Source organism: Vitis vinifera, chromosome 18 (assembly GCF_030704535.1).
Source record: "Vitis vinifera cultivar Pinot Noir 40024 chromosome 18, ASM3070453v1".
Lineage (NCBI taxonomy): Eukaryota > Viridiplantae > Streptophyta > Magnoliopsida > Vitales > Vitaceae > Vitis > Vitis vinifera.
In genome coordinates, this window is record NC_081822.1 from 34662025 (window position 1) to 34677180 (window position 15156).

At 33.8% G+C, this 15156-nt stretch overlaps 1 protein-coding gene and 1 non-coding gene across 2 annotated transcripts; both read right to left on the reverse strand.

Moving 5' to 3' along the window:
• Positions 1 to 4361: 4361 nt before the first annotated feature.
• On the reverse strand, positions 4362 to 6552 carry LOC100255120 (uncharacterized). Its single transcript, XR_009465045.1, has 2 exons — positions 6035 to 6552; positions 4362 to 4860 (listed from the first exon to the last, which is right to left on the reverse strand). It is a non-coding gene; the product is annotated as an uncharacterized LOC100255120 (transcript).
• A 2404-nt stretch (positions 6553 to 8956) lies between these two features.
• GERA (valencene synthase-like) lies at positions 8957 to 11248 on the reverse strand. Its single transcript, NM_001281099.1, is given in 7 exon segments — positions 8957 to 9247; positions 9456 to 9704; positions 9807 to 9945; positions 10029 to 10247; positions 10328 to 10700; positions 10780 to 11053; positions 11126 to 11248. Coding segments are annotated over 7 exon segments (1668 nt in total).
• Between the last annotated feature and the right edge of the window lie 3908 nt (positions 11249 to 15156).

Genomic DNA, 15156 nt, shown 5'->3' on the forward strand with positions numbered 1-15156 from the left:
TTCTTTTCTTCCTCTTATCACTCTTGATTCCTTTCCCTTGCACTTTCCTCAAACTTCACACCCCCTCACATTTAGTATGCTCCATGGCATTTCAAAGTTGTACTAATCTTCTTACATTTTCAAAATATTCCCCAATCCATTTGTAGAGATAGGAATGACACCTGCAGCCCAAAGAAAACTGCACTCAAGGCATTTCTGGTTATCTGATGATTTTAAAAACAATTCTCAAAAATCAAAATTTAAAAACAATTCCTAAAAACAAGTATTAGTTCATTTTTAAGAATAAAGTGTTCAAAAACTCATATATTCGTGAAGGCACTGCACACTTCCTTGTAATGTAAAAGTTCTTAACTTGTTTTCAAATTCCAATTGTTTCTCAAAGCACTTCAAAAAGAACACCTCAAACTTTTCCAAAAATCAGCCTGTTTTGAAAACAAATTTTCAAAAAACTGTTTTCAATCAAAAATTAACAAAGGGTGTTTACGTGCCAAATGTGTTTACATGCATACGATAGAAAGAAAGCAAAGGAATATTGCAATAGTGACAAAGACTATTCTCAGAGTCAGAAGTGACTGACACAAAGAAAAGAACCTATTGAAGGTTCCACCAGTGCTGGTCCAGTTAAGAGATGGAAAGGCAAAAACAAATGAACCTGATACAGTCACCTTGCTGAGACAAGCTTTTAGTAATGGTTTATGATGGGAATGTGCCATACCTTTGGGTGATCGAACACTTCCTTCACCTTGTATGCTCTCTGCAAGTTCCTCTGCAACAACAACATCCAAATGCATTTCTTAGAGGATGGCAAGGTATTCATTACCTTGAGGCAGCTTCTTCAGATCAGCACACCTGCCAACGAATAGTTTCTGGAGTTTTTGACAAGGGCCCCCTTCTCTATAATTATCTCATCCAAACCAGGATAATCATGTAAATATAAAGCTGTAAGCTTATGCAACTTGGAACTGTGCACAACTGCCTCCCAGCATATGCCTTGACAAGCATAAGCCATCCCAGATTTGGTAAAGCTTGGGAGTAAGGAAACGGGTCTTCTCTCAATCTCGGCCAGTTTGGATTCAAAGATGTAAGGCTCTCAAGTGAGTGAAACCAATCTGGAACTCTCTGCATCTATCCAACCAGAACAAGTTTCTGAAGAGGCGGAGGAGGTGTTGATACTGCGTCTATTTGGGGGACTTCCTCCTGATCTTTCACCATCTTGAATTGAGCCGCATGAGTCCATCCCATCCCCTTCTCCTCACCTTTGAAATGCCAAATCTAGTGAGCTGTGTCATGCTTTTTACTTGTTTCAGTATATTGCCCACTTCTTCAACACGATCCAGAACATGCAAGTTCTTTAAATTGCAATTGTCTAAGGGTGCCAGTATCCCACATATAAGTTCAAATCATGAATCCCACCACACATGTGGGACATTGCCAGATACTGCTGTGAGTTCTGCAACTTTGCTATCCCACTTGGAAGTGTCTCTAGACGCCCTAGCCTTGTCTCCCAAATGTTCTAGGGCTGAAGATTGCAGAGTTTCCCTATTGATTCTGGGAGCTCCTTCACCTTTGTCTTTTTCAAGTTCAAATACCTTAGATTGAACAGATGGAGTATTTTATAGGGTAATATATGAACTGGGATACACCCATCAAAAAAAAATATATGTATATCAACTGGGATACCTTCCAGATCTAAGACTCTCAGTATTCTGAAGTTGAATTCAGATAGGAATGTGTTCAGGGAAGATGGAGTCTTCAAGTAAATGACAAACAAAAATAAAGAGCAACTATCAATAATTTTACTTCTCTATCACTTTTTTGAATTGACAAACACCATGCTCTACTGTCTACTATTGCTTGTAGCTCGTCATAGGCAGTGCAAAAATTCTCTCTTTCTGAGATAGAAGAACATGTTCCTGCAAAAGATCATGCATCTTGAAAGCTTTTGATCAACCAAACTGGTTCAAGAGCTGGGTTGTTGCTTGGCTCCCACTTCAAGCTATCATGAACTTTCCACCACTCACATTCCCATTTCTTGGAAGCCAGAAGACCACTCAAGGTTACAATAGCAAGAGATGGGCCTTCACACTTGTCACAATGTCTTTAGCTACGGTTTTGAGCTTGGGGGGGGCAACTATTGGGAATGCAAAAAAAGCATTCATACAGAAGAGGTCCATGACTCATTCTTTCCCAGTGGATTAACATGGTGAACATGGCATCCATCTCCAAAAGAAGCTGCAATGTCTTCTTTTCAGTTGTAAGCTAGACTCTGCTTCCATGCCTACCATCAGGAAGTGATACTTTTATTTTATTCCAAAGATGCATATCCATGCTTACTTCCATAGATGCCTTGTCCACAGGTTCATTGGAAGATAAACTTTGATCAAGACACCTTGCAAAGTTTCCATCTCTTTTTGGTCTGTTCATGGAATAGATGTACTCATCAATGATGCCTTCTACATCATAGACTATGTCCCTCACAATTGCCACCCAAGCTTTCTCACCTTCTGATCTGACACCTTTTCTGTCAATGTCCACTAGAAAGGCTTTCATGCTCACCAACTCTTGCTGGATTTCAGCAAGCTCATTCCAAACTCCCACTAACAGGGAGGCTTCTTTCTCAAGGAGGGAAATTATCTTGCTACTCAAGCTCTCCACTGGAACAATGTCCATGTTTGTGTTCTAGTTCTTCATCTCAATTCTTTGCCCTCTCTGTACTGGGTTTCTTATATGATCAACCTTAACTTTTTTTGTGGAGGCATAACACTTCTTTACTGGGCCACGTAGATGAGATTCTCACTCAAGAAGGAATGCCAGACCACATATAGGCCACAAGACATGCCTATAATTCATGCAACAACATTCTCTCAAGGACTTATCCCATTTGGGTGAGTCCCATGGGAGACTTCTTACATCAATTCTATATCAATTCAATGGAAAATACATTTTATAATAGAGGACTTTGCTAAACCTGTCCAGCCCATTGAACCAGTATGTCTGTCGGCAAGTCCAGGATAATGATCATCAGATCACCTCTAGAGAATAAACCTAGTGGATTAAAAAAAAGAATATAGAAGCATACGTACCTAGATATATATAGCTTTTTCATGGTATTTTCTGTCCACAACAAACTAACATGTGAGGTAAGTTAGGCTGCCATTGCTGGTTCCATTAGATTTTTCTCAACTTTCTGTTATTCTCCTCCCCTGCCTTTCCTAAAGTTTCAGAGGTACTTTTTGAATCAATTCAACAATGAACTACACCCTCTTTCATAGATGCTTGAAGCACCCATTGATTCCAAAGGAATGCTAGATCCTTACTTCAATCTCCTTCTTTCCACTGCAATAATGGTGTTCTTCAGGTGACTCTCCATGAGTTACCCAAGTTGTCACCTAAAGTTACTTGAAAGTTTAAAACAGGCATGATATTTGTTCCACAGGGAGACAAGCATCATACTTTTAAAATTCCTAGATGAGGGTATTTTTAGTTTTTTGAGCAAATTAAAGTGGCATTCAGTGTGGAATCGAGTGCACCCTGACTCTGATTGAATCAGTGTATTTATGGAATATCGAAAAACGTAGCTATTACTAAAAAACAGGAGTATTATGACATGGGAAGAGGTTAATGGTTTAACGACTATCAAAGTAATTGAAGCTTTCCAACAATGCAATACTCATAAACAGGGGATACCAGAACAATTTATAAATTAGCTGTGCAATTCAAATATGTTCCTAAAGAATTACCCAGATCACAACACCACAGAGCAGGTCATTGAGAAGCTACAAAGCATGCCACTTAATATTTGTTCATATGTCAACACTTTCAATATCTAGGTTTATCTATAAATTATCAAACATAATATCTACATCTGTACCTGTTAAACATGTCAAACTATCTTTCAGAGTCAAATTTTACTTTTTACATTAATATTTCATTTCTGGTGTCTCAATAACAAATCAATATTTTAGTCTTTAATATCACTCTCAGTCACTTTTCAATGCTTATAGATTAGATCACACAAACCAAACAGAGTTCTAATAAGTGTCAGGATCAACTTCTACTGTTGTTCCCTCTTGAAATCAAGCGCTCTGTATTGTGAACTACCCCATTTTCTTTTGCTAATCAGAAACAAATGCCATTCAGGACATCCGCATGTAGCTTAAAGGAAATAAGCCATCTATAGTTTCTAAAAAATAAACCATGAGCAGAACTCCAAAATCACAAAATTCAAGGCTTCTCAATCTTTTTATCTCTTTTTCCTTCTTTCTTTCATTTTTTTTTTTTTTCTGCTTATTATTTTTTGGGTGAGAGGAAGAAGGCTAATTAATTTTAAGAATACAACAAAGCAAAAGGGCATGAAAAAGTAATGAATCACAAAATCTTATATTCTTGAAAACGACCAACATACCTATTATTCATGTATTGTAACACTCATAAATCCATGGATGGATTAAAAATTAAAAATATGAATTTTAGACAGGGCTTAAGGTTTTTGGTTCTCAGAGAAACTCAAATTCAAGGATGACAATCCAAGAGTGGCTGGGCTGTTAAGTTGTTCAAGCTGTTTTTTACCTCGGCGAAGCAAATATTCAATGTAAAGAAAATTCTTCCGATCAACAAGCTTAGAATTGCGGCGGAATTCAGCTGAAACAAATGATTCAATTCGTCGCCGATCTTCAGGAGATTTAGAACGTGCTGCCCGTAAGAATCCTCTGTATAGCCCCAGAACTTGCTTCTGCATTCCAGAAAACCTTGGCCCACTGGATGCTCCCATTGCATCTGATTCCCGTCAAGTTTTGCACCAATATGCTCTCGAAAAAGAGTTTTTAAATGCAAGCAAGAAACCCCAGACAATTTTACCTTCTGCTTAAGAATAACATAAAAAATAAAAAAGTTAATTTTTAGAAAAAGACATTTAATAAATTAAGAAAATGAGAGAGAAGCTTAAAAAATAAAAAGAAAAAGAAAAAAAATAATAATCAAACAAGCAACAAATTTCCCTGGCTTTCATTTTTCCTTTTCAACATATTTTCTCTTTCCCTCTTTATTTCCTAACTGAAAAAAAAGATAGATTTCATTCATCAATAGACCATTGCTACATGGGCTCCAGCTAGGACCTTCAAGAATCTAGGTCGCCTAAATCAAAATTTATTTAAGTACAAAACATGAAAGCATAACAATTTCCAAGTAGCATAAGAAAGAAAGGAAGCAAAAAGAGAAGAGATGAAAGAAAACAGGCCATTTACAATGTACCATTAACCCCAAAAGCCATGCTTGGAACACATTTCGATGATCCTAATCATGTAATTCACCAAACATTATCTCAAGCACAAGTGTATTGATCGGACTGCAAATTAAACATACTTATTAACTACTACATTTATCAAAGTAAAGGGCTGCAGCTCATCACAAAAGGTCACTGTTTTCATTGTGATCACATCCTAAGTCATCCGAAACCATCCATGGTTCTCACTATAATCAAGAGGATTACCATTAAATCAAAGCTCACACTCAACTCACATTAAATCCCTGTTTTCATTGCAATCATATCCTTTATCAACAAAACCCATCCATGGTTTATAATATAATCAAAAGGGTTATCATCAAATCACATGTTAAACGACCACATTTCTTCAAAATCACTCACCATTTATTGGAGTTTCGATTTTTCATTAAATCTTTAAAAACCCAATCACATAAACCACTGTTTTCAGAGTAAAGAAATCACATATCAACCAAATGATTTTCACTATAACGAAAAGGGGTGTAATTATTTCATTGCTAAACCACTAAATTTCTGAAAAATCACGCATAACTTTACTGAGCTTCAAATTCATCAGATCAGAAGGCCGCCGTTATTAAATCAAACGGTAAAACTGCGATCAAACCAAACATGGTGGGAAAGTCGGTTTGGCCCTTGGACCTCCAAAATGGCCATGGGTCCAGATCCAAATCCCTTTTCTCTGGCTCTCCCAGACATCCCCACTCAATCCATTTATAGAAAGAAGAAGAAGAAAGGAGAAGACACACAAATTACCTCGACATGGTGCGTTGCCTTGGTGAATGACTCTGGCGGCGGTGAGCGGCGGCGATGATTGGCGGTGATGTGGTTGCCGAATCCCTACAGTGCTTTTCTAAGCCACAAACCACGGCTTCGGAAATTAACAGTCCTTTTCCCTGTCCTGTTTGATAAGAAAGAAAATCCCTAAATGGTAAATGGTAACACTAACCTGTTTGGGTAAAACGAAAATCACAGAAATTCATTCAGACACGTAATTTTCCCCCCTGCCCTAAAAATATAATTTTTAAAATTAAGAATATTTATAGGCATCTAAGAAGTAAGAACTTTCCCCGATACCTGCAATACTTTTTTTTAATATTATAATAATAATAATATATTTGTTGTAAATGAAAAGTAATGAATGACCACATTGATGGCCATTATGAACTCCATTTACTCATCTTTAAGATGAGTAATGGGAGTTCATATTATGAAGCGCTTCTTACCCCCTCTGTAAAAGCATCCCGAGAAAAGAAAGAAAGCTCTTCCTCTCATTCTCTCTCTCTCTCTCTTTCTTTCACTTTCTCAATTCTCTTATTTGATTCCTTCTTCCATATTATATATCAAAATAAGATATATTTTATCTCTACTACTTTGATTTGCATTATATTTGTCCTTATTTTACAACAATCTTTAAGTTATTCTTAAAAATAAATTATTTTTCTTGAAAATATAAAGTTTCATAAAATTTTTCTTAAAATAATCTTTTAGAGATTTTTTAAAAATAATTATGATATGTTTTCATATTTTATTTATTTATTTAATAAAAACTTGGGATCAAATATAATCCTCGAAAAATATTTTTAACAATCACGTATCTTTCATTCTTATTTGTTATTTTTTTTAAAGAAGTTAATTAAGAAATATAATAATTAATATTTTTTTAAAGGTAATTATTACAATAATATTATTTTAAAATTTTTATAAATTTACAAAAATAATAGCTTTTTAAAATAAATAAAAACTATAAGAAGATAAAGAGAAAGGAAAGAAAGAAAATAAATAATTATAAAAATAAAATAGAGAAGAAAAATATGAGTGTTTATCCTATAGATATGCAAATCCAAATGATAAATATGAGTGTTTATCATCAACCCTTTTATTGATAATATCTTCTATTAGGGATGCTTTTTGTGGATTGTGAGTTAGTATTTAGATATAAATCAAAATAATATTTTGGTGGCATTTTAAAAAGTCACTCCAAGTAAGTCTCTGATTTTTAAACTTCTTCAAAAACAACCTCTTCTTTGTTTTTCTTTTTTGTTTTTTCCCTTTTTTTTTAAAGGAAAATATTCAAATAATAAGTTACAACTTTAAACTTTCCAAAAGTTATTATTAAATATACTTGTAGGTCCTATTTGAATTAATTTTGGAGAAGTCAAAAGCTATTTTTTAGGTTTCATTAGAGTTTCTATATATCATTGTTTAATTTTGTTCAAAGAGTTTATGATTTCTGAAAAGAAATTAATATGAAAGTCGAGAAAATGTTGTTTTATAATAGAACCCTGTGCTGCCTCTACTTTCACTCAACATTGCACAGTAGCCCAACTTCTAATTTTTACATCTTCTTCCATAAAACCATCCAACTCTACTTCTTCATCTTCTAGTTTTCAACCAAATTTAGTTGAATCTCCAGACTCTACTATACGTACTGATGTTCCTAATTCAGCCATTTGTGTTGATGCTACTGACTTGTTTGATTCGGTCTTACCTAACAAGGACAGGTTGCATATCACCAATTCACACGACATGATTACAAGATCCAAGGTTGTCATTTACAAGCCTAAAGTCTATATTCTGCTGTACAACTTGAATTTGTTGATGAAGCTCTACAAAACGAAAATTGGCTTTTATCAAGTTGCAAGCTTTGACTTTAATGAAATGTTTAGTCCTATGGTGAAACCAACTACTATCAGAGTAATTCTATTAATTGCCGTAGCAAGAAATTGGGTGGTTGAACCATTTTTCAATGGAGATTTGCAAGAAGAAGTATATATGCTGTAGCCATATGGTTCTCAAGATCCCTATCAACTCATAATGGTTTGCTGTTTGTACAAATCCCTTTATGGTCTTAAACAAGCTCCAAGAGCTTGATTTGAAAAATTGTATAAAGCTCTACACATGCTTGGATTCAAGTCAGCAAAGTCAGATCAGTCTCTCTTTGTAAGCATCACTCCACAACATTCCACTTTTATCTTAGTCTGTAACAGGAAGCAATGACATAAAAGTACAAAAGTTGAATGATAAGCTCCATGATCATTTTACTCTAAAAGATCTTGGCTTAGTTGATTATGTTTTGGGAATACAAGTCAAGCAAACTTCAGAAGGTTTGCATCTTTCCCAAACTAAGTATATAGCAGATCTTTTGTCCAAAGCCAAGATGGGTGTAGCAGTTTGGCCAACTTAACAACAAAATTATCTTGGTTACAATCATTGTTGTTTGAATTACAGGTTCCTAATGATAACCTGAGTACTATCATGTTAGCTTACACTCGAGTACTACATGCCAGAATAAAGCATATTGAATTGGATCTCTACTTTGCTAGAGAGAAAGTGATGCAAAAGGAGCTAGAAGTTCATCATGTGCAATCTCAAGATCAAATAGCTGATGTTCTCATAAAGGCCATCTCTACTTCCAATTTTCCAGCCTTAAGACACAAACTCAGAGTTGAGGATCTCAGTACTAGCTTGCTGTTACAGATTGTTATTAAGTTGTTGAAAACAGAACAAGAAAAAACTCAGTACTAGATCTTGACCACTAAAACTGTATTTAAGAGACCATTTGTAATAATCCTGGTAGAGTTGCAGTAACAAACCATTCTTCAGAAAGTTCTTTTATTCTACGGATTTCTCTAACACACCTTATTATAATGATTTATTATAAATAACTCCATTTGGTCATACTATGGGGTCAATGAGCACAGATCCAATATTATCCTTCATCACTTTCCCAACATGTGTGTACCCGTCTCCCTCCTTGTAAATGACATCCATGACTCGTGAAAGATTGACAACACGAGTGAGGAGAGGCATTGGAACGGCAGTAGGTTTGAGGCATTCCTGGTTAATACCCAGCCATGCATTCTCAACTTGCTTGTGGAACTCACTGTACACTTGTTCCTCAGAGACACCATATTGCTTCATGTAACATTCAATGCCCGAGGCCACATGCCCTCTTTTTTGCTCAAACTGCATGCATAATATTAACAAAAAAGTTTAGGAAAATCATGAGTATATTATTTTCTCACTCTAAAGATAAAAATTTGACCTAAAAATTTTGTTATTAGGTGATTGGATTGAAGTTCACTAAGTTAACATATCAAGCTGACAACTTGATCCAACAGCCCTACTAACTCATTTCCTGTCTTTGGAAGCAATTCATGTACATTCACCATACCTTATGCGTTGTGATGTCATCCATGAGTCTGAAAATTACAGTTGAAGCTGTGATAATCTTAGGATCACTGATCACCCAATCAAAGGCCTCCTTTGTCATGATTTCTCCCATTCCAATGAAAGACCAGGTTGCAAGTATGCAGGAACCTGAGGTCACGAGTGCAACAAGCATATACTCTTCTATTGTAGGTATGTATCCTTCATGGGACCATTTCGCCTCAGCAAAGTAAGCTCGAACTTGACTCTTCAACTGAAGAACATTCATCCAAGTTTTAGTTATATCTATATGTGTATGAGACTCATTAAAATATCATAATGCAAAATGTGGGGATCTTGAGTAAAGGTGTCTTACTACTTCTTTTGCATAGTAAACCCGATATTGGTTTCCATATTTCTCCAACTCTTGGTCGATTTCTTTGTACAGATCTAAGAGTGTCACATAGAAGAGTTTCATGTATTCTGGAAGGTGATCTATGCTTTTAATATCCCACCTGAACATAAAATACCTAGCCCCGATTAGAAGTATATTTACATATAATACTCAATCAAGTTGGGTAATCTCCGTGTATCAAACCTCTCAATGGCTTCTGTAAAGGGCTGGAGTTCTTCAAGTGTGCCATATGCATCATAGATATCATCTATAATGGAAGCCATGGCAAATAATTTGGTTAAAATTCTTCTAGCGCATGAATATTGGGGCTCAAAGTACACCCCAAGTGTCCAAAAATAGCCTTCCACAAATCTATCCCGTGCGAAAGGTAGCTTTGTAGCAAAGTCTAATTCTTTCCACCACCTAAAATACATCAATATATATAATTAGCACACTCAACTGTAAGAATGACCAAGTGCATGAAGGGTGATTTAAAAACCAACCGTGCAAGATTGCTTAGCTCTTCTTTGTGCAGGGACTGCACTAGATTGAAATCTAACTTTGCCAGCTTTAGTAAAGTTTTATCATGGGAAGCTTCATCTTGATAGAGAGATATATACCATCTTGCCTCTAGCCTCTCCAAACCTTTCCTAATGGGATGCTTCAGGGCATGAGCAACTTGTTCTGCAAGAGGATATCCTAAACTTTCTACCGTGGCCTTGAGGTGAGTGGTGGTGAAAGCAAGTGCTTCTTCAAGTGTGTCCTCTCCATGAACCCTGAGATGTGCAGCTTCATACAAGCCCAGCATGCCTTGTACGTTGCTGATCAAATCCTCCTTGAAGCTACCTTTTTCATCCTTGAACTTGTTGAATATACCTGTGAATACCACCCTTTGTACGATAAGATGGTTGCATTTTTCACTTATGCAATGATAATTTATTCCTGGGTCTCTTACCACATGAAATATTGTACCCTTGTTGTCTCAGTAGTCGAAATTGAAGAGCAATATTATAGAGATCATCTTCTGTATCATCGGCATCATGAAACCTATCATAAATATGTTGTAATGATTCTTCTATCTCTCTTTCAAAGTGGTATGCCACCCCAAGCCGTTGCACTGCATCAATGAAGTTCAACAATTGGGCAGGGTTACCGGCAGCAGCCATTAACTCCCTTCTGACTTCCGCTTTCAGATCTTCAACTTGCTTCTCTTTGCAAGCACGTGTATCCTGTACCAACAAATTTTACCAATTAACACATTGATAAACCATTAATCTTGACACATATTTTCATTGAATTACCTCATCTTCGGGAGTGTAGGCAATGAATTGGTCACCCCAAATGCTAGGGTGAAACTCTGCCATTGGGCGGTGTTCGGGTTTAGGAATTTGGACGAGAGGACACGTTGAGACTTGAATAGACATGCTACTTGGAACAATGATAGAACACCCTAAATGATGAATTGGCAAGTATGAGCGGAATAGCTTGGCAAGCTCCATAGTATTTATTGGGCGGAACTTTCAGTGTCATTAGAGGAATTTTCTTTATTATTTTCAAAAAATATTATTAAAAAATAGTTATTTGAAAAATAAATATAATAATACCATATTTATGTCTATTATATTATTTTTAAATTAAATCGTCTATTCGAAAGACCAATTTAGTTTTTATATTAAACTTATTTTTTAATAAAACAAATTTATTTTTTGTAATTGTCTTCTCAAAATGAATTCATTGAAAATTTTTATCTTTTCAAAAAAAAAAAAAAAAAGAAAGAAAGTAAATGAGTTGGACATGAAATCCTAATTTATGGTAGAATTATCCTTGATAAAACAAATTTTAAAAAGTTTCTCTACCATGCAAAAAGTCATGCGGTGGTTGTATATTGTTGAAAAGCAATTTGGATCAGTTTGGGCCACATGGTGAGTAACAGTCATGGTCATTAATCAATATCTAGCACTATGAACGTCATATTGACAAAAGAAAAAAGTGCCGATATGAGAAAATGGGTATTTAACAGAGAAAACACTGGCGTGATTGAACTTCTCATCTTCCTTGCCAATGTAATTCACGTGTAGGAAGAGACATATCAAGTCAAACTTTTCCACATACAAATCTTTTAAAATTTGGATAACTTTTCTACAAAATTTTGTCTAATTCTTAAAAGTTAAAACCCCATTTATCAATTCCAATTAATTTTGTAGATTATTCTAAAGAAACTCTTGATTCTGTTTAATAAATGAAAATGACGTTTAAATAACCCTAAATTGTTACCATGAGAGCAATATGTGTAGTAGTTCCAAGCGAAAAAACTTTCTGCAATTTCTTTACATTGAAAAAAAATGTTATTAAGAAAATGTGAGAATATGTGAACTTACAAGAATGAAAATTGAATCAAATATATTATTTGATTCCATAGATCGAATATTCTCTAAATAACATGATTAGTGATTTTATTTTTTAAAATAACTAATAATCTTTAAGTGGTAAATATTATCCATTCTAGATCTCAAAGATTTTCATAACTTTAAAATTTATTTACAAAGTTAAAATGATTTCACGTAAATATAGTGTTTCTTTTTTATTTGAGACATCACACAAAACATGTCTTAGCTTATAACCACAAAACTTGATATGGAGGGCAACAATTAAGATGTTCCTCTATCTTAAAAATAGAGGAGCATTCAAGGGAGTGCGATGAGATGACACTTAGAGACTATTTTTTCAATCACCAAGGGTGAATTCCCCTTCGTATATTGTCTTCCCTTACAATGCCCAGCCAGTAAACATGAGGTCTTAAAACGATTCATTTTGTTGTCATAATTTATTTGGTTTATGACCATTTGATTGAACTTGAGGAGGTTTTCTCCACTTTCCGAGAGCCTAATGTTAACTTGGAGAATGGGTATATAGCTTGAGGACAAGCAGCATTAACTCTTGCGAGAAATTACTTTCATGAAAAGACGAGTATCTAATTTCTCCCATAAGGAGAAAGACATGGTGGGACAGTTTTAAGGACTTATTGGTTAAGTGTCCCCATCATAGCTTTGAAACATAGAGACTGATTATGAGGCTGCTTACAATTTAAGTACATTTCAGGGCAATCTTTATGGACCAAGAATCTGAGAAAGCATTTGAGTTTGTGGAAATGGTCGCTAAGAATTGAAGGTCGTGGGACATACATGGTGATGTCATTCATGGGCGGCACTGTCATTCAGTGGGTCAGTGGTTGTATGTTGTTGAAAATTAAGCATGTGAACCTTGGTTTAATGTGGGTCCCATCGTATGAAACAGTTGTGGTTAGAAGAGATTGATGACTAGAAAAATACTGGTCTTGGATAGTCTCTTTGGTTAAATTCCCTCAAAAAATCCAAACAAGTCATTATTATTAGGTATGCATGCCTTGAATCAAATCATTCTCCTAGTAGTTGAAAATTCAACTCCTAACAATTTTAGTATATAAATTATAAATATAAAGTAATAATTTCTCAGTTTTGAAAAAAAAAAATCATAATAATATCAATCTATATTTGCAAAAAAAGAAAAAACAAAAACAATATCCAATTTCATCAATTATACCTATTGACATATGTAAAAATCCATTCAAATTTATATCATGTTTCTAATTGCAAAACACCCTTTCCTACACTCAGTAGTTACTTTTTAACGAATAATATATGAAGTGCTTGATTTTATTATTTATTTATTATTTTTTGAATTTTGAGGTGTTTACCTAGATGGTGAGTTTGTGATGGGATCATTGTCTAGCTAGTGGGATTCATTTTTGCACAATGGCCATCATTTTAACTAAAATTAATAAACTTTATGAATTTATTTTTAGGTTTTTTATACAATATTGAATTAATAACAAAGATAATAACAATAATAATAATAATAAATAAATAAATAAAATGAGATTTTATTTTATCACAACTTTCTCTATCCTGACACAACAATGTCATAAAAAAAATCACGAAGTCTTTATTTTATCATGGTCCCACAATCCAAGGGTGCACCAAGTTTAACAAGAAGAAAAGAAGATAGGAAGCAGTCAAGTTTTAGTAAGTATATCATTAAGTAAAGAAAGGTAAGCCACCTTGAGAATTAAATAGAAGTGCACCAATTAAAGAAAAAAATAAATAAAGTGCACTACGTATGTGAGAAGAAAGGAAGGTTCTCCAAGTTTAAGTGAGAAAAAAAAAAAAAAAAAAAACATGTGCGGCCTTGGGAAGGAAAGAAAGCTATGCTAGGAATGCTGAAGAAAAGAGAGGGCATGTTGCCTCAGCCATTAAATGCTATGTGAAGTAATATTTAAACTTGTGCAGCCTAATTGCTTTAAGTTGGCCGTGATTTGGCTTCATGCCAAACATTGCCTAATTGCTTTGGCTTCATACCAAACATGGCCTTATTGCTTCAATTTGGCTAGTAGTTTCTCAAGAGATCCTAAGGACATATAATCAGGAAAACTATGATCATAGTAATTCTTTGAGTGAAATTTAACATATCCTTAGAGTTTGTTAAAAATGAATAATAATAATTTATAATTTATAATTATTATATGTTTTATTTAAAAATAAATAAGATTTAACTTTTTTTAACAAGTAAATGAGTCAAGTTTTTCATTACATTCATATATTTAGTACTCAATTATGAAATACTTTGATTTAATATATAATATATTAGATCAATTTTGTAAGTTCGAAATTATTTCTAAAACATATTAAACTCATTAATTAATTTAATACAAAATGTGACATGATTTGAAGTTTATTTCTCTAGTGAGAAAATTTATATAATTAATGAAAAGAAATAATAAATTTATTGTGGACTAAAATTTTATCTATAAATTTCTGGTATTAATTGGATCATAATTAAATTTCAAATTATTTTTAAAAATTACTAAACTTATAATTGAATCCAAAGCATTAAGTCTTACTTAGTTTACAATTTATTTGTGTAGTGAAAAAAAAATTATATATATATATATATATATATATATATATATATATATATGGTTCTATATAGAAGAGAATCAATACAATCATTTTAAACCAATTTTGGTTTATAAATTTTTGGGATATCACTATTTAAGTTTCAAGTCATTTTTAAAAATTACTAGATTCATTAATAAATTCAATGCATTAAATCTTGTTTGATTTATGATTTATTTGTCTATTGACAAAATTGCAAATACATTAAGTCTTGTTTGATTTACGATTTATTTGCCTATTGATAAAATTGCAAAAATATGATTATATGCAAAGAAAATAACTAGTCAAGTCACTTAAAATGAATTTTGGTCTATGACTTCATAACTTTATTTGGTTTCATG